Source organism: Borostomias antarcticus (assembly GCF_949987555.1).
Source record: "Borostomias antarcticus genome assembly, chromosome: 1".
Lineage (NCBI taxonomy): Eukaryota > Metazoa > Chordata > Actinopteri > Stomiiformes > Stomiidae > Borostomias > Borostomias antarcticus.
The window spans coordinates 33,283,029-33,303,627 of NC_140234.1; the positions used below are offsets into that span (position 1 = coordinate 33,283,029).

The following is a 20,599-nucleotide window of genomic DNA, read 5'->3' on the forward strand; positions in this document are numbered from 1 at the left end:
AAAATATGCAACTGTTGATTTCTCCTCTGCATTTCAAGATATTGCGCCCTCGAGGATCAACATGATTAGAAAATGCACAATCCTACCATGTTGTTTGATAGTAGATCGAATACATTTGACATGCTAAAGCAAATCCTTAACAACCAATGAATCGATTTTCGATTAATTATTTGCATCCCTAGTTTCTACAGGCAAAAAGATCTGCAAATAAATTCAAATATTGTGGGGAATATTTACTGATGCTGATTTGAACTACATTTCATATTTTGCAACTCAAATGATTTTTGGAGACTTTGGGCCAAAACAATGTTTACAGCTGTAGTAGAGTTTAAGGGGGTGTTCAGGGTGTGTACAGTACATGTTGAGGTAAATGGCTTAGGACACTAATTCCCCCTGCTCTCCTACTGTACGGTTCTGCAGAAGACAGTCCTCTCAGCCATATAAAAACTTGCTTTTGCAGATCAAATTGCTGCACGCCCACATTGTCCAACCTTATTATACAGGGAAGAGGTTGAGCCTGAACACACAGGGCTTTTGGCAGCTGCCATGCACCCATTCACACCCATGGAAACCCGTCCCAGAGACTCATCAGTCCTGCCTTGGGCTACTGACTGTCCGCAGTGGAATGACTGGAATCATGTAATCATTGTCCATCATTCACAGTAGAGTATACCTTATTTGCTTTTCCTGCCATCAAACTCCGAGAAGGTAGGCATTGGTGTGTGAATGGGTGAATGACAGGCTATTCATTGTAAAGCGCTTTGGATAAAAGTGCTATACAGTATAAGTGCAGTCCATTAACCATTCACCAAGTAACATGAGTTTGAGCTCTATCCTGAGAAGTGACTCACTAAGGGATTATAAGAACATAGTACTGTTCTTCAGTACAACAAAAAAAAGGAAAGTATTATGTTCTTAGTACATAGTACTGTTCTTAGTCCATACAGTAGTACTGTACTTTTTCCACACCAGTTAAATGCTAAATATTGGAAAAAGCTGCCCCATCAAGTGACCAGTTAAAATCATATTAACCAAGCTGAAATGGCTCTCTTGCTATGCTGCAATTTGGAGTTATGTGGGGGGGGCAATGCTTTTGCAAATGCAGAGGGAAAAAAAACAGTATTATTTCTGGTGAAAAGAACTAGAGGTGGACCTACTCGACCGCAGTAAATGTCCACCCGCTGTGCAAAGCAAGCAGTTTGATTCTGAGAGAAAGTTTTGAAAAAGAACTAAGAAAGTAACATACACTTTGGTGTCTTTGATCAGGAGTGCTACTGTTTCTTAAGGGTATATATGCTAGCATTTTACAAGACCAGGCCTGGAATGCTCAGAGGAGCGCCAGGATCGGCATGGGCCTGGTTCAGCAAGGCCTCAGGCCCACATGGAGCCCTAATGAGCCGCTTACAATTTCAGGCTCCGCTTGCTCTCAAATACCAAAAGTAAACTTTTGTCTCTCCCCCCCCTCACTATTCAGTCCTTAAGAGGATTGTGAGGTCATTATTTATTCATGCCATTGTGTTTATTCACTAGCCTCGATGTGTGATGTGAGAAGGAACAGCACAGCTGGTTGCAGACAGAATAAAAGCTGATAATTATCCACTATTATTAGCATTGTTTTTTAACCCCGGTCTAAGTTGGCTCAGTCGGCCGTGGAGCCATGATAGCGACCAATTAAGTGCTCTTCGGAGTGTAGAAATGCGGAGGACTGTCGACTAGGCATGCGTACGTTTTCCAGGCTGTTTTGATGGCGCGTAGCGTGTGCGCTATCAGAGAGGAGGGGAGATCCGAGCCCTTCCACCAGACACCGAGGAGGAGCGAGGTCAGGCCGGCCGTCACGTGCCCAGAGGAGAGCGCTTGCTCTGAGAGGGGAGGAGACCTGGGCCCTGTACTACCAAACAGGATTACAGGGTTAGCACGATAACTGCAGGTTCAACCCTGGCTAGTCCGTGCTACGAAGGTGGATTACTTTTCACCGTGTTGTATCGCCATGGTAACTGATGCTGCCGAGCTAACCTGCAGGTTAAGTTCCAGATTATGGATCAAAACGTAAAACGTCTTCCCTATATAAATCAATAATTCTATTCAATATTGATGAGCCTACAGTATAACTTACGCATTCAAACAGTCAGCTATTTTTTTTGCCAACTTTCCTTCCTGGCTTCAGTGGCAGCAACTGTGTTGCTTTTCGCTAATATAATATATTTATAGTGTTCATATTGCTGCCGAATAATTGTCTGTTCCTCCTGGGTGAAATAAGCGTCTCTAGATTTCTCCATGTTTGTGATTGGCCATACCGGCAAACACTGCCTCTTTATATGTGCACGCGCCCCCGCTCAACAATTTGTCAGCAGCGCACTGTCGTTATTTTGCCTAGGGCGGCCAATCACCTTCTGCCGGGCCTGTTCCCATCGCAGAGCAAAGAGACCCCCAGAGACGTCTGAGCAGGGTACAGCGGGGGGATTTTGTCCATACCAACATGCATTCAAGACACCACAGTAAAGTAAAGATCAGACAAAGTCAGATCTGGATGGTAAAACTTCAGTGTAATGAATCAATCATTTGTCAATGGTTTTAGCGTAGACCATGTGGTCACTTTGTTCTGGACACAGTTCCCGGGTTCTGTTGTCTCACTACGGTTGTGGGGGTTTTCAGATGAAACGGCGCAGAGGCGGAGCAGCGTTGAACGCTGTCTCAGTCCTGGGTGGAGAAATCCCCCTTTCAGTTTTCTTCTTCATTCCAACCTCCGGGTCTCAGTCCGGTCCCTCGTTCCCCCTCGGGTCTCAGTCCGGTCCCTCGTTCCCCCTCGGGTCTCAGTCCGGCCCCTCGTTCCCCCTCGGGTCTCAGTCCGGCCCCTCGTTCCCCCTCGGGTCTCAGTCCGGTCCCTCGTTCCCCCTCGGGTCTCAGTCCGGCCCCTCGTTCCCCCTCGGGTCTCAGTCCGGCCCCTCGTTCCCCCTCGGGTCTCAGTCCGGTCCCTCGTTCCCCCTCGGGTCTCAGTCCGGCCCCTCGTTCCCCCTCGGGTCTCAGTCCGGCCCCTCGTTCCCCCTCGGGTCTCAGTCCGGTCCCTCGTTCCCCCTCGGGTCTCAGTCCGGCCCCTCGTTCCCCCTCGGGTCTCAGTCCGGCCCCTCGTTCCCCCTCGGGTCTCAGTCCGGTCCCTCGTTCCCTCTCGGGCCTCAGTCCGGCCCCTCGTTCCCCCTCGCTGTGGAGCAGACGGGGTCTTTCAGTCAGGCGAGGGGCCGCAGACCAGAGCCCCCCTCCGACACAGAGAGGAGAGAGAGCGGAGGAGAGAGGCAGAGGCCAGTGGACGACGGAGGAAGGAAAGGGTGCGCCTCTACGAGGAGCTCCACCAGGAGCTTCCATGTTCAGTCTCAGTAGAGGAGGAGCCTCCATCTGGCTTCGTGGACCTTAGAGAGATTAGCTGTCGGGAGGTGTGACAGCTACTGCTACCTGTGAGGGCCTGTCTGTTACTACTGTTTAAGGGAGCCATATGCATTGTTTGAGTCAAAACCATTGTAAAGATATAACAATACTATTGTTATTGGTCTGTCATATCAAAACCACTTAGTTTATTAAACCACTTAGTCCATACTTGCGATTCCACACCCATTACAGCACAGATGTTGTGACTGGTCTGATTGAAATGCTTTGGGTTAGGGTTAAATGTAGTTTTCATTTACCTCCTGTGGTCATTAAATGCTGTTTTTATTACTTACTATTATAGTTTCCATTTTCCCCGTAATCACTCAGGCTGTCTATAAAAAAAGGCATTTATAGATGTTTTACTATTTGTTTTAAACTTTCTCATACATTAGTTGCCTCTAAGATGTTGTGATATTGATCACTAGCAGTTTGGCTTTGTCAAACAAAATTGATAGTTTTCCAATTATGGTCCATTTGAAAGCCCATTTCACAACGTCAACACTGTGTGCCTGCCTGTGTTTGTGTGTGTGTGTGTGTGTGTCTGTGTGTGTGTGCGTGTGTGTGTGTGTTTTGTGTACAGTTTGTCTGTGTGTGGATACTATCATAAGCTCTTTGCCATCAAAAGGCTCAATATTAGCCCCTCCAGCACTGAATGCTAAGGCGCTACGTGCCTTGGTTGGGTTTGGCTGATGCAGTCTGCTGTATTACTGAAACTGTCTCAGCCACACAGCGCCAGGCCTTCCCTGGCACGGCCTTCAATGCTAAATCCACACCAAGGGCAGTGATGGGGGGTGGAGGGTACATTTAATCAGTCATGGCTAGGCTCAGATGCTGCCACTGAGTAAGTCTGTTTAAGCAAATCAAAGGGGTCTGACATCTCCTTTCATTGGTTTAGTAACTCCAAAGCCTTTGTATTGAGACACTTTCAGGACACCTTGATCTCAGCCACCAGGCGTCTGTGTTGTACACGTTACACATGGCCAGACAGAACTGGACTAGAGCTGCAACCATCCCCTTTTAAGGGAATTATCTTTAACTATCTTTCTTTCTTGTATGTTGCTATCTCTAAGATCTCTAATATGGAGCTGCCTCCCCTTCCCCCCATAGTACAGGTAGTCACATGGTTCCACAAATAGCTTAGAACCATGACTCAGTCTCTGGTGGAGCGTGAGGTGGGTGGGATGACGTACCCAGGGAGGAGGAGAGGGGGAGAAGCTACCCTGCTTCTTTTGTTATCATTTTCTTTGGTTAAACACATTGTAAACCAGCACTTTATTCGCCTTATTCACCTGGCAGCCATATTGGTCAGTCTGGGGTGCGGATGCGGAAGTGCCCGTTGACTTCAATGTTAACCGCGAGGTCGGGGAATGTGCGCAATAACCGGGAAAAGCTCACATTCCCCGTTTTCTCACATTGACCGTAACATATATATATATATATATATCCATCTATCCATCCATCCATCCATCCATCCATCCATCCATCCATCTAATCTCCCCGTGAGTCATTCTCATACGTCCTGTGTCTTTTGTGTGCTGCAAGCTGGCACAAAGCCACAGGACAGGAACCAACATGTTTTTTTGTGTGAATTTGATGTATTTGTTAGGCTTATACCCCCTTTCTTTACATGCTGCCCGTAGCTACACCCTGGAGGTAATTCCTGTTGTTAGTGTGGAGTCACGCTTCATGGTAACCTGGAGTGTACTTGAGGAACAGTGTTCTATACTGCAGGTGAGAAACAGCCCGCTCCGCTCCCCGGAAGCTGCTGTGTGATCAGCGCTGCGGAGGGTTTGATGTGGGTGAAGCAGCAGATGGAGAGAGAGCAATAGAGAGATGAGGTGAACTCTCCTGATCCCAGACGCTCAGGCCCTGGCATCAAACAGGCCTCCAGCTCCGCTCCCCGGTCCGACGTCATTGGACGATCGCCCGAGAATATTAAGGACCAGCGTCTTCCGGAGCCTGCGTGTCGACCCACGCACGCACACACACACACACACACACACACACACACACACACACACACACACATACATACATACACACACACACAGACACACACACAGACACACACACACACATACACACACACACAAACACAATAATTGCAATACAATAGCCTACTATTTGTATCATTTATAATATCTTTTAATAATTGTTTTCATTAATTTATAAAGCGAGTGCTGTCTTTCCAATAATATCCCCAATGCGACGGGTCCAACTGTGTGCCCTTCTCCAGATACAGCGTTCACTGAATAAGGCTACAGTAATATCATCCCATGAATCTTACTGTAGACTGTACAGTATTATGTATGTATTGTATTCTATTACTTCAACATTGTATTTTGCACTGTCCTTTCTCTCTGTTTATCCACCAAGGCTAATTTCTCGTAGGAGGAAGTCTACTTCGCTAAGTAAAAATCTGATTTTGTTTGCCCACACTGGATTTGACCTGTAGTCCTCTGACTTGCCAACACACCTGCCACAACCCCGTCTTAACCATTATCCTACCGAAAAGTTGAGGCCGCAGATGAGCGGTATTCATACTGAGAAGCGATATCTGCGCACAACCCTGTAGTTCCATGTCCTTATGTGGGGCTGGCAGGGAGTTTACCTACCGGTATGCTAATTAGGGTGTACAGCCATGCGTATTCAATTTGCGAACCAACCATGGGATTCATCATTATGAGCAGGCACGTGCAAACTCATCCAGTGGTTTACGAACATATTGGAGCTTTCAGATGGGAGCTTTCTTTAGAAACGTTCTTTGGAAGAAATTTAAGAATGGGATGAGGTCCATTGTTATGAAACACAACACACACACACACATATTACACACACATACACAAACATACGTATACATGCACGCACGCACACACGTGTGCGCACACAAACACGCACATGCATACTGTGCACACACACGAACACACACACACACGCACAGACACACATGCACACACACACAGATTGATTGCAATGACATAATATACATAGCTCTTCAAAGGTCTCTGAAATACAGGGCTGAGCACATCTCTCTATAAATGGTCCATTGACTCAGGCATTATTAATCATGTTATAAAGCAGTCCTTTTTCTGCTAGCTGATAGTTGGATGGTTTGTGATGTGTGAGGGGCATGCAGACAGAGACCGAGGCCAGCCAGACGGTTTTGCGCCACAGACCAGTTTCATATTGACAATATTTTTGTGGACCGGCCACCCGGGAAGGGGCACGACCGGAATATCGATTATGCCTAAAAGTTTAGTATACCCACTTTTTCATAGTTTCTATCGATTAGGCCTAGCCCATAAGTTTAGTATATTTAGCCGCTATTTCAGAACAGTTTAATTTAATTAGGGCAATCATGATATTATATTAGGTGGACATTTTCCCCGAATGACCATCATAAAAAAAAAAAAACATGTCAACTCACCATGACATTGAATCAATCTTTTAAAATCAGACAGCCAACTAGCATTAGTCTAAGTTGGCCCAGCTGCTGGTTAGCGATGAGAGACGGAACCCCAGCCCGGCTGATAACCCTCCATTGCGGGAGGGTGCATCATTCAGCTGAGATCCTTGACATTACCAGCCTACGTTACTGTATGTCTGGACACAATCCAACAGCTAATTACCAAAAAAGAATCCCTCCGCTGAACAAGCTTCTTACCACCCCCAATGATAATAATGGAGTTCAGGCATAACCAGTGGCATCTGGTGGGTCCCAGAACCGGGTAAGCCAGGACCAACACGCACAATTTTTTGAGGGGTGCGATTTCAAAGCATGCCCTGATGGGCAGTTTCACAGCACCAGAAGGGCGCTGAGCAGTGGCATTTTTATATGTAAAAAACAAACAGGAAAACTACAGTAGCCTAGGCTACTGATGTTTTTTATCACATCGACAAAGGCCAATAATTTGAGAGTGAGCAAATAAGAGGACAATATTTAGGGACACACTAAATAAACTACAGAGCCATTATATGACAACAATAGCTAAGCACCATGAAGAGGAATGACAGGATGATAAAATACCCTCTTAGGGCACAGCACTCAATAGCCACCCTATGCCCCTTCACGTTTAGGCTACTACTAGGCTACTACTAGTAGTAGTAGTAGTAGTAGTAGTTCACTGAAAGAAGGCGCAAACAACAAGTTTTATTTGGATTTGTATGGGTAAGCCAGGCTTACCCTGGCGCAATTGCCACTGGGCATAACACATCTAAGGTGGCAGCTTCAAGACAACATGCTGTATCATTTTCATCCGTGTTTAGCATGAGGATATCTTTAAAGGAAAAAAAAAATCCTATTCAACTGTAGTGTCTCCCCTTAATAGTCTAAGTATTTGATAAGATAGGCTACTCAACTAAAGTTGCTCGATAGCAGCTGTGTGTTCCTGCGGGGGTATCACTTGAGTTGATAAAAACGTTAACGTTAGCTAGCTAGCTCACTCACTCAGTTAGCTAACTAGCGATGCAGCGATGATTCACCGGTATCTGCGGAGCTCAACCTGCGGTGACTGAGCGTCCCAGCTAAGGGGGACTTCTCCCTGAGGATCTAGCTAGCTAGCATCTACCCTTTGTTGTGTGTTGTATGTAACGTTAGTGGAATTTCAAACTAATATAGAATCTCCGCTGTAACCTTGTACATTTAAATTGATCGATCTTGATGGAACAAACCTTTATTAAACAGTTTAGCGTAATGGATTGCTGCTAAATTGTTAGTCAATCATATACTGTGAGGTCATCAGCAGATGCAGGGCAGACAAAGGAAGGACCCCGAGCTGATCTGGCAGCCGAGCACATCTGGCACCTACACCGGTACTGAATGGGTCGCGGCCTGGTACCGGTCCGCAGCCCGGCAGTTGTGGGCCACTGTGGTCAGAGGGAACAGCAAGAGCCAGACTTATATCTGCAGCGTAGAGGGCATGAGGGCCCCACCCTCTCTCTCTGTGTCCCACCTGGCCTCGCCATTGGCAGAGAGCTCTTCCTGTTCCCCCTCGGGGGGAAAGGTGCAATACACTCAGTAACCGTGGATACAGCAGCTCTACCCACCTGCGGATCGCAGGCGCCCGTCTGTTCATCCAGTTGTTTAATTGGGTGGCTATAAGTGGATACGGGCTGGGATTGAGCGGGAGTGGGTCACAGGCCGGGCTTGAAGGCCGGGCCCCCAGAGAGCACGGTCGGACGCCCCCCAACTCAATTTTTGCTGTAACAATGTGGTGAGTGAAGGCGACTGGGCCCGGCAGGCTGACCGGCTGAGAGGCAGCTCTCTGGACACACCGAGCTGTAGTTGGCCACACTTGGAGACCCCACCCCACCCCCCAGACCTGGGAGTGAGCATGCATGTGGGTCTGCGGATGAATTACGCAAGCCACCATTAATTAAACACGTCAAGACAGTGAAGCCTTTGTCCTGAAGACTGATGTCCCCGTTGCAGCAGGACTGTGACCCCATCAGTGACACTCACCACCTTTAGAAGACTTTCATCTTCTCCTGTGTCACTGATGAATCGAGTTTTGCAGGAATAAATCAGTTCTATAAAACTGGTCCAACACTTCATTTCAGCCTTAGCACTTGGGCTCATTTTCTCTACTAGTGGATGTAGCATTATTGTTTATAGCTGTGGCTTTGTGATAGGGCGGTGGTGGGAACTGTCGCTCTGTGATATGGCAGTGGTGGGCATGACTGTTAATAACACTGATTGTTTCTTAATTGGCTCTGAGTCAGTGAACTGTGCTTTAATACTCTACAGGTATAATTACCCCATTAGGTCCCTGTGATAGAGAGGGTGGAGAGGAGAGTTTGATGCCCAGAACTTCCACACCAGAACTGAGGAAGGGCTTCCAGATCCGGGAAGCTCTAAACCGATGGCTTTGTTCGCTGCGGGAAGCTTATACTTAAGGACTTCATTTGCAGCATGTGGCGGAGCTGCATCAGAGGTTAATCACACATTATTAGGGGCACTGCCGAGATTTAACTTCCCATGACAGGACGAGTGGCGGAGACAGCGGGCTTTAAAATAGAGAGGCTGGATGGGAGAGTTGGGAGGCTGTGAAATTAGAAGGTCTATAAACAGGGATACTATAGATTTATTTTGGAATCCTTAATGCCAGGAAGCATCTCAATTGCCTGTTCCTCAGTAGGATGACAAGGATATTTCCCCTGGTGTCACGCCATGTGTGTGTGCTGTCTGGAACGGCATGCTATCAATCTGTAACTATACAGTAGCATGCACCTCTATTTAAACAAAACCCACATTGTTGTGTTCTCAATAGGGATGAGAAGGTATACAGTACCGTAAAACCGTGAACAGTGGTATAAAATGTCCATGGTATTAGAACCGTGACATTCCCTGTGTTTACGGTAATAATGCGCTGATGAAACTTCACATTTCAAGTTGCTTGCAACAGTCAATTTTGTAAGCTTGCTATTAATAAACTGAGCTTAATTACAATAGTGCGTATTTTCCATCATGTGTTGAACTGTAGTTCCTTCATAGTAAAATACTTGTTTTTGTATGTGTGTTGGGGAGGTGAAATGCCATATACCGTGAAATACCGTAAACCGTACCGTGTAACTAGATACTGTACCATACCTTACCATAATGCAAAAATCCATACCGTCTCATCCCTAGTTCTGAAGATGCTCATTGATATCTTTTTTAAAATGTATATTTTCTTAAAGACGCAGCAAGCTTGAAATAGTACAAATGCATATATGGTATCAAAGTTTAGTGTCCCATTACAGTAAGCATCCACAAATATCTGAGTGAAAATACATTCTTCTTGTTCAAAAACAGTTCATTTTGCTGTTAAGACCATTTATTAAACTGTAAGCACGGCGGATCACGTTTTGATTTGATCTCCCTAGCATTAGGCTGCACATTAGCTACCTAGCAATGTCAGCTACAAATCACTGGGTCTAAATTAGCAAGCTAACAATGTTTAGGTTTGTTTAGAAACAGGTGAGATTAACAAAACATATAATATATAGCTAAAATGTATCTATGGTTAGCAAGCAACTTATATGATCGATCTCTGGGCTCGGGGAATCAGGGGGAGGCTGAAGTGCAGATAGGTACAGAACAGCTCCAGCTGCAAGATGTAGCCGTTCTGCAAAACCCAGAACTTTCTGGGTGAAATTAGTTTTGTTGCAGTTGCATCTGTTGGGGTGGGACAACTGATGTGGATTTTTTTAAATGATTGGTTCGCATAACCAATGGAGTAATAAAGTCAGAACATACTGTAACCATGCCCGATTCAAACCCACTATCAAGAATGTTACAAAACTTAAATAACAACATTTCAAATTTGGATTGAAACTACTTTTTAATACTTTTAGATTCTACTATAAGTAGCATCTGTACTTGTATTATGTACTGTACTGTACTGTATACAGTCCTGTATTATGCACATAAGATCCTAAATGGCATAATTAGAAGGATATTGTGGATAATATTTGGTATCATTTGCAAGGAGAATCGGTCTTTTTTTTTGCTTACCTAGCCCAGCTACAGTACATGCTACAGTATGCAGCCCTCAACGCATTGTAGTTGTTTCAACTGTAGGCCTACTCACCAGCTGGGGACTGGCCGCTACAAAAATGACAGCTTGTTTTTCTTGTGACATTGTACTGTTTGTGTATTTTAGAAGCCCATAGTTAAGTCTTGCATGTGTGTTGTGCCCCTATGTGATGTTGCTGTTGGGTTAGGGTTATATTAGATCATGTGTAGTCCTGAGTAGTCTTGCGTGTGTGTGTGTGTGTGCGTGCCTGTGTGTGTGTGCGTGCACGTGCGTGTGTGTGTGTGTGTGTGCGTGCGTGTGTGTGTGTGTTATTCTCCTGTGTGCTGTTTCCTGTGATTGGTGCATGTTTCACTTCCCCCCCATGTGCTGTCTCTGTTTGTGGTCTGCAGGTCCTCCGCTACATTGTTCATCCGCCTCCTCCTCCCCCGGTGAGCGGCAGCTCCCATACCCTCCCCCTTCCCTTGCAGCCAATGAGGGCCGGGGAGGGTTGCTAGGTAACTGTGTGCCTCAGCCAGCACAGGACTCTGACTCCGAGGATGAGTTTGGCCCAAATTCATTCTTAGTTAAAACTGGCTCAGGGAACATCTATGCTCCAGCCCCCGGAACCACTGAGGGTGAGTTGGTCTTCAAACTTCTGTTGCTTTCTAGAGGTGAGCCTGCCCCTGCTGGGCAGGCTGCACAGGTCATAGACACGGCTACAGACACCATAATGCCCCTTCCTGTAAAAGGGGTCATGAGAGTTTAGAGAGAGAGTTGAAAACCTCGAACCAATCCTGTATGTTGCCCTGGGAAATACAGTTTTACGAACTGAGGCCTGCAGAGCTTGTGCCCTCGTTTAAAAGCAGGGAGGATTTTGGCTGAGGATCAAGTGTTTTATCAAACAAGCACTTTACGTGTACCAGGGAAAGTTCAAGGAAACACTATGGAATTGCATATATCATTACTACAGTGGCATTCTAACAGGAAAAATACAAGGTAAAAATGTGAGATGTGATCTGAATTACCGGACAAAATGTAAAATATCTGTCTCTGCATTTTCAGAATGTATCGTTGTTAGAAAGCACCCTGTAGGATAGCTGTGTTTATGTCCTTCATTCATGTGCATAGTTGTTCACACACTTGGAGGTGTTCAAACTAAATAGTTACTTCCTGAGTAACAGATTAGTTTAGGAAACCTCCAATGTTATTAAATAACAAGTTTCTCAAACTAATCTGGCCGTGGGCAAACTTCACCATGACAACCCTCAAGAAGTGAGTCTGTCATGCAGAAACCAGATGAGTGTTAAATCAACAGCTGCTGAAGCTAATCAGGAGGAATTCATTCATTCAGATTTTATTGCTGAAAAAAACCCAACCATTTTCATCAAGACTCACTTCTTGAGGGTCGTAATAATGAAATTTACTCATTGCCATCAGCTGGTCCTCATGCACAGTTGTTATGGTAACAGTTTCCTCCTTTGGTGTAATATCAATAAAGATACAGTGTTTAAATGTGCATTAGGACTTTAATCAGAGAGCCAGACACACATGTGTATTCACTGTGGCATAATGCTATTGCTATGGACTAATTTGGCATCTCTTGGTAGCAGCACTAATTAATTGTTACTCAGAGACTATTTTTTGGTTGTAAATTAGGGCTTTGGTTGTCCCAAAGTAGCTCTGGAGTTGTTAGCTTAGAACAAAGTACTGTACTCTGGAGGGCCATGGAGTTCATAGGACCACCAGGGTTAGCTTTGTTAATATGCTGCCTGGATTCCCACACATCGTCCCCAGAGCGCTGGTGTGTTTTGATCAACCTATTCACATGTTTTGTTCATTTGTCTGATCTCTCTCTGCAGAGTAACCATCTTCCACATACAAATTAAGACATTAGACATATAAAGGCTGTAGATCGTTTCATTTTCTCAAGGTAAGATGGTATTAAAGATAAAGATCACACAAGTATGACAGTTTGAAAGGGGAAGGTATTGTGTTACACACAGTTTTTTGTGAATGTTAAGCATGCAATTCAGACCTTCCTTAAAGGAGACGGCTCTTTTTCAACAACACGGCTTCCATTTATATTCTAAGTCATCTTCTATATCCTCAAAATCTAATAAATATTCAGCCATATTGCACACAATATTCCAGGCACCAACAAGCCGATCGTAGCGTAGAGAATGTGAGCTGCGAGTGTAGCCTACAGACGGAGAATAGCCAGTCTGCGCGCTGTGCGCATGCGTGCTGGAGCAAGTGGGGAAGCTTTATTTCATTTCTAAAGACGTTTCTAAAGATCATATTACAGAGGCATGTGTAAACCACAACAATCTCTCGCTCTGTAAGCACAACTCGCGATTCATAAAAATAGATTGATGAAAACAACCGTTTCGCGGCAGAAAATACATTTTTTAGAAGCTACATTCTCGGTGCCCCGTCCACCGCCATAACATGGATATACTTGGCTCGCGCTAGATTTTAAATTTCTTCTACAGGCCTCCGAATTACACCAAAGTTATCTGGGTGAGTCAAACGTCTTATAATATGCCGTAAATAAGGTCCTGGATGTCGAAAAAGAGCCTTCTCCACACTGTTGTTGTATATTTCCCATAAGATGTTAACATTCGTGCAGAATAGGCTATTATTCGGTATTTGATGTCTTTCGACTGAGGCTGATTTCTTTCTTCTCCCACTGGCAGAACAAAGTCGAAACAAAACAAAATGGTTTAAATAATTGATCAGGCTTTACAAGTTAACTACCCTTAGGGTGGAATTACATCAAACTCCAATGTGCCACAGTGCCTGGAACGGCTCAGGAAACCGGCAGAATGAGTTATGAATCCCGCGGCAGATCTCCCCCATCAGCGGTGTTGGGCGGGTCACCCCGCTGTCGCCCCGCGCTCACAGGGCCGGCCTGACAGCGTGACAGAGGGGCGGGAGGATGTCCTTTACCTCAGCGCCAGATTTGTCTTGTGACAATGGCTCTGATTTGCATAGGTACAGCATTAAGGCTGCCCCGAGGCCCTCAATGAGGAAGGGGCGTCTCTACGGCTCCCCACGTTACCTGGGGGGCTCTGTTAGATGGCAGGGGAGGAGCATATTGTAGCATGCTGCTCCGGTCTCTCTACCAGGGGGCCAGTGGCCTTCAGCAGGTCTCAAGGCCTTGTAACTAGGTAACAAAGAGCTCCACACCTCGATGCACTCCTCCGCTTCCACGACCTTTCACCTCCCTTTGTAGTTCCATGTAAATAAGCAGTAAATTATGCAAATGGTTCGCTCTTAGAATTCCTACTTTGTCATTTTTCATTGTTTAGCCACTGTATTTGCAAAGTGGTTGACAGCACATGGAGCCAATTACAATAAGAAAGAGAGGCGCTGCTATTTGTTCACTTAAACCATCTAATGAGCCGTACAAGTCCGTTCCAGGCCCTCTCATGCATTGTCCCTGTCGTATACGAATTATTTAACATGGGAGGCCTGCAGGTTTCCTTTATTCAAATATCCATATCTTATTTGCATTTTTAGTTCAAATTAATTTTCCACCTCCAGCCCATTGACGATTTCTTGTGTTCTCCAGGTTTCTGAGGAACACACCACTTCACTTTAATGAAGAGGTGACTCCAAATTCAAATCAGCTACTGCAATTGGTTCAACAAACCACAGTTTAGCTCTGCTGAAATATATATGTAGTCAGATATTTAAATATATGTTATTGTAGATAGTCAGATAGTTAAATATATATGAATATATATATATATATATATATATATATATATATGTGTCATTGCTGATACAGTCAGATATTTAAATATACTGTATGTGTTATTGTTGATAGAGTCAGATATTTGTCTCTGATCAGATGCTTAAGAGATTTTTGCCCAGATGAGCCGGTTTTCTGGCTGTGTTGAGGAGTATCTCACAGCAGAGTGTTCTCCTATGGCACTAATATAGGGTGATCCAGTCACTATATACTATTGTGGACTAAATGGCGAATCACTGACTGCTCCAATGGATATCAGAACTTATATATATATATATATATATATATATATATATATATATATATATATGGGGGGAGGGGGTAGTGGAGGAGAGATGGTACAATTTGGGCAGAGGGGGTAGTGTTACAGAACAGGCAACCTAAAATGTTGATTGTATGATGCATTTTCTTGTGTATGTTAATGCTTGTTATAGGCTACATGCAAGTCCAGGATTAGTTCTATGGCTCTGCATGTCAAGCATATTCCTGTAGATGTTGTGTTCAGTATGTCTCTCAGGTTACTTAATTATTACATATTGAGCACAAAAGCTAATTCCAAAGTCTCCCTAGTATAGATGATTGGAATATAAAATGAGACCTGCCTAACGTGCAGGTCAGTAACTGAAGAAATATTCAAATTTGCAATTCATATGGGAGAAAAAAAAAGTTTGTTTTCTCTTCAAAAACATTGAAAACAACTGATTACAATGAATTTAATCATTATTTTTGAATTCACATTATCATTTCATTTTAAATGTCATTGTTGTTAAATGTGATACATCATGGCGGGATTATTTACATTATATTAGTATTTTCATTTTTCGTATCACAATTATCACAATATAGTACCGGTATATCACAACACGCTTACTCCCAGGCCTCTGCTGTGGTTCTGAGGCACATTGAGCCAGAGCTGCTGTTAGACTGCCCAGGCTGCTTGCCCAAGCCTTCCGAGCTTTTGTAGAGCTTGTGTTTGACCAGGGCCCCTGGCCCTCTCTCTGGGGCCTCTTCCTGGAGAGACTGAGGTCCTGCCGCCCCGCTGTGCAGCCACATCTCAAACACAGCAGCCCCCTATTAGCATATCTTCATTCACATTAGCACGGCGCCGGGGCCAGTCTGGGCTCTCTGGTGAAAGGGAGGCAGGACAACTCCAACTCACAGTCCAGCGGGCAGGAATGCTGGGTTGGGTGGACATGGCAGGGTGGACATGACTGGGTGGACATGGCTGGGTGGACATGGCAGGGTGGACATGGCTAGGTGGACATGGCTGGTTGGACATGGCTGGGTGGACATGACTGGGTGGACATGGCTGGGTGGACATGGCTAGGTGGACATGGCTGGTTGGACATGGCTGGGTGGACATGGCAGAGTGGACATGGCTGGGTGGACATGGCAGAGTGGACCTGGCTGGGTGGACATGGCAGAGTGGACATGGCTGGGTGGACATGGCTGGGTGGACATAGCAGAGTGGACATGGCTGGGTGGACATGGCAGAGTGGACCTGGCTGGGTGGACATGGCAGAGTGGACATGGCTGGGTGGACATGGCTGGGTGGACATGGCAGAGTGGACATGGCAGAGTGGACATGGCTGGGTGGACATGGCAGAGTGGACATGGCTGGGTGGACATGGCAGAGTGGACATGGCTGGGTGGACATGGCAGAGTGGACATGGCTGGGTGGACATGGCAGGGTGGACATGGCTGGGCGGCGGTCAGATTCAAATAAGCAGGGCTTCATTTCAGCTGCTTCGTTACCTTTCCAGTCAGCACGGTCACCACGGAATGGACACTTTGAGGAATTAGAATATCCCAGGCTAAATACTAATTTAATGAGCAGCGCATGGCAAGTCTCTGTTTCTCTGCATAATTTGAGTTTATTTTTTTTATTTTTTTTTATTTTTTAAATGTCACTTTCATTGCAACCCAGAGCTGCAGTGCTATGGTTGAGTTATGAACTGGAACCAAAGCTGTATCTGTTCTATTTACCCAGCTGTTCATCATGGCCCGGAGACCTTGGCTAATGCATTTTGTGTGCTGTGTCTCCTACCACGGAGACTCACAGATAGGTTTTTTGATAGCTTGTAAATTGTAGACCATCTGCACCCTCCTCTGAATGAATTCAAATATCATACCTCGCTGACAAATTGAACATTCAAAACTGAACACAGAAATATACTTGGCTTAACAGCTACATGGTATGCAAACACAGAGAAGCAGTTGGATCCCAGTACAGTAAGGGAGATGATATTCTGGTCTCTTATGGTGTAGTGGGCGACGCGGGAAGGAGGGAGATCTTGAGGTTGGATACAATTTCTCAGATGTCTGTTTGACAGCAATATGTTGTTATTCTTCTGTGACGGCGGGATGGAAGGCCTCTCTGACTCGGCCCTCGCTGGGATCTGCGGCAGGCGTGGGGACGGCGCGGGGACGGCGGGGGGCGGGGCTCAGGCTGGCCTGTGGTGTCGACTGCCTGGGTAATAACGGCGGGCTGCAGGTTGTTTTGAGTCTCATCAGGCTCTAGTTGGGTCCCCACGGAGGCGGTCTGAGGCTGAGCGTCCTCCCTGCCATGTGTCCTGGTTGCATGCCTGTTACCTCTCTAGCCAGTCCTGTGACGACAGATAGTAGTCCAGGGTGGCTTTCCCCTCTAGACTTCCCTAATGGGGGAAGAGAAACAGACTACCAGACACAGCTGTGCTGCCTCCTTGACAAATACTACAGGTATTTGCAACTTTTATAGACAAATGCTACTCAGTTGTAAATGTGCTTCCTATTACTAGCCATGGGGTTGGTAGTAGGCTATATTTAACGATCCGTCTGTCTGGTGGATAGCTTTTGATTAACTCTGTATTGAATCACTCACACCTCAGTTCTTTGATCGGGTGTCCAGGGCACGCCGTATCATTTAACTCAATCAGGTGTGACCATCTATGCTCTGGATCTGATCCACTCTGCTTCAGCCATTAGACACCCTACCAACACAGAGAGAGAGAGAGCGAGAGAGAGAGAGAGAGAGGAAGGGAGAAAGAGATGGAGAGGGAGGGAGGGAGGGAGGGAGGGAGAGAGTGCTGTGCACACTGAGCAGCACTGCCTGGCTCTTCCCACCTGCGGACACACAGCTCATAATTAAGGTTTACTACTAGTCTGAATACATGTAGGTACTACTAGTCTGAATACATGTAGGTTTACTACTAGTCTGAATACATGTAGGTTTACTACTAGTCTGAATACGTGGAGGTTTACTACTAGTCTGAATACGTGTAGGTTTACTACTAGTCTGAATATGTGTAGGTTTACTACTAGTCTGAATACATGTAGGTTTACTACTAGTCTGAATATGTGTAGGTTTACTAGTACTAGTCTGAATATGTGTAGGTTTACTACTAGTCTGAATACATGTAGGTTTACTACTAGTCTGAATATGTGTAGGTTTACTACTAGTCTGAATACATGTAGGTTTACTAGTACTAGTCTGAATACGTGTAGGTTTTCTCCCAGTCTGAATACATGTGGGAGTGCACATGTCATCTGATTTGGGATGAGAGGGGGGGTTAGGGATGCTTTCCAATGCTGCTTGTCACCGTTCATCTATTATTCAGATGTTATGAATCAATTTCAGGCTGGGCATTGATGTGTAACACTGCCCTCTAAAGTAACTTGATGTTCCTGAGAGATTGACACAAGCCAACATGAGATCTCTGAAGACCATACATCCAGGCCTATCGCTTTAAAGAGAACGCATTCAGAATAATGGGATAGATCTGGAAAAAGGTGGAACAATCATGGAATGACTTGAAATGATTTCCAATTGAGATATCAGTCGTGAATTTAAAAAAAGATATGCAATCCTGCATTCAGGATGTGGATTATAACCCTGCTACTACTTGATATCGGTCTGACAAGCTGTTCTGCAATTATCTCCATATACCTCACCACCATAGTACTATATTACATTGTGATGCAAGCTCCCCCAAGGGTGAATCCTAGCTAATGAATTGGATTTAATTTACTTTAATTACCTTTCTGCTAAGAGCTTTGTGAGGGCTTAACACACCACTCGGGTGAAGAATGGAGCCGAAACTTCTCAGGGTGTATCGCTCTGCGTGACCCCTATCCCGCATGCCACCTAAATTCAGGCTATTGTAGCAAAATTCCCCTTTTCTCTCCTTGTCTGATAACAAATGAATCCCCTTTTCTTGCCAATTCCGTTGTGCAAAGCAGGTCAATAGAAAACCATTTATTTTTGGCTGTCCTTTGGATAGTGGTGAATCATTGTTGCTGAATCAACACATCTGTTAGGATGGACGGTGCCGCCATGCTCCTGGTCTTTTGTTCCTCTCTCCAGAAATAAACCTGCTCCTCTGGCCGGCCGTGTCCGCCGCTCTGTGTGGGGGCGTGGCCGGTGGAGTCGGGGGTCGCACGCCTCCCCAGCGCCACCGTACCCTCGCTCAATAACGTCCATGCAGAGAAGCGTCTAAAATCAGAACAGGAAGACTAGAATCCTCGCGTCCCTTCTCTGGAGATCACATTGAACCTAAAGCACAGAGCTCATACCTTAGCAGCAGAAGAAGATGTTTCTTCCTCGTATGCTTCTTAAGTCATTATTAGCGTTAATTTACTATGCCTGACTGTTATGTCAAGGGGATTATTTGTTTGCTTAGCATCCCTGTATCCAGGGCTCTGGAACAAACAATCATGTGCTCGTCCTTGTGTTATATTGGGTCTATTTCCTTCGTGGATGTAATCAGCGGAGCTGTGTTAATCATGCGGGAGAGCAGGTAGCCTGTCTAACAGCAGGGTGGACCTAGACGGCGCCCGTCTATTTTTCAGCAGGGTCACGGTGTTCCTCTCACAGGCTCAGAGGAGCATGGGTAATTATGGAGGAAAGTGTCTTCGTATGGAACCATCTGTCATGGCCAGGGACAAACGATAACTAACGCTGTGCCTCAATAGAAAGGGAATAAAAGAAGAAGTGTGTTTCTGTCAGTGGCTCACCCCGTAGCGTCCTGTTGAGAGAAGGAAGGCTCACCCAGGCCTCTGGCTGAGCGCTAGTATTCTTCCTCTGTGTTTACAGCCTAGGAAATGAGCAGTGTGTAAAAAAATATTTTGAAATTAAAAACTATTCTGGTATGTGAGTGTGAAATTGTAGACTCTCCTGTAATTATGACTCATCGGGGTACGCATATAGAGTTATTACAAGTCTGCTGTAGTCTGAGAGAAGCTTGTATTGGCTTTGGCTTTTCTCCCTGGTGTCTTCATCCTGCTACAGTCGCTTGTTTACCTGTCTAGGTTTGATGGACATGTCACATCAATGGACTTCACCCTGACCCTCCCTCTCTGTAAATTGGCAATTTACCATTGTGGATATGTGTGAAATAAAGATGTCTGGCTAGGATAGAGAGAGAGAGAGGTAGAGAGAGGTCTGGATAGCGAGGAGAGACAGACAGAGAGTAGGATAGGATAGCAAGGAGAGACGGAGAGAGACCGAAAGAGAGAGAGACAGAGAGAGAAAGACAGAGAGAGAAGTCTGGCTAGGATAGCGAGGAGCCACTCTTCTCTGTGCACAGTCAGGGAGATCATTGATTGGAGACGTGGAAATAAATAGATGCAGAGTACAAGCGCATCAGTCCTTGTCTTGTGAACAGCAAGGGAGTATCATGTGATGCTTGAAACCCCGTGGCTATAACCTGATATTCCATACTCCTGATCGGTTACCTCCAGATCACATGAGGTGAAGTGACAACACAGACAAACGACGAGAAAAAACAAACAAACAGATCGGACAAAAACAAAGGTGAAGACCATCTTGGCACCAGCACTTGATCACTGGAATGAATCCGGCAGAGGTGGACGGTGGTAATTCAACACGGTTGATGATAAACTTGCCAGATATGACACCCCGTTCAGATATGACACCCCGTTCAGATATGAC

General features: G+C 45.5%; 1 protein-coding gene across 1 annotated transcript in view; it reads left to right on the plus strand.

The window, feature by feature from the left end:
- Positions 1 to 20,599, plus strand: part of tenm4 (teneurin transmembrane protein 4) — a gene marked incomplete at both ends in the record, with an annotated part of 134,059 nt that overhangs the window by 11,479 nt on the left and 101,981 nt on the right. The window contains one exon of the mRNA XM_084441538.1: positions 11,324 to 11,548. Coding sequence (XP_084297664.1) covers positions 11,324 to 11,548 — 225 coding nt within the window. The remainder of the gene's footprint in view (positions 1 to 11,323; positions 11,549 to 20,599) is intronic.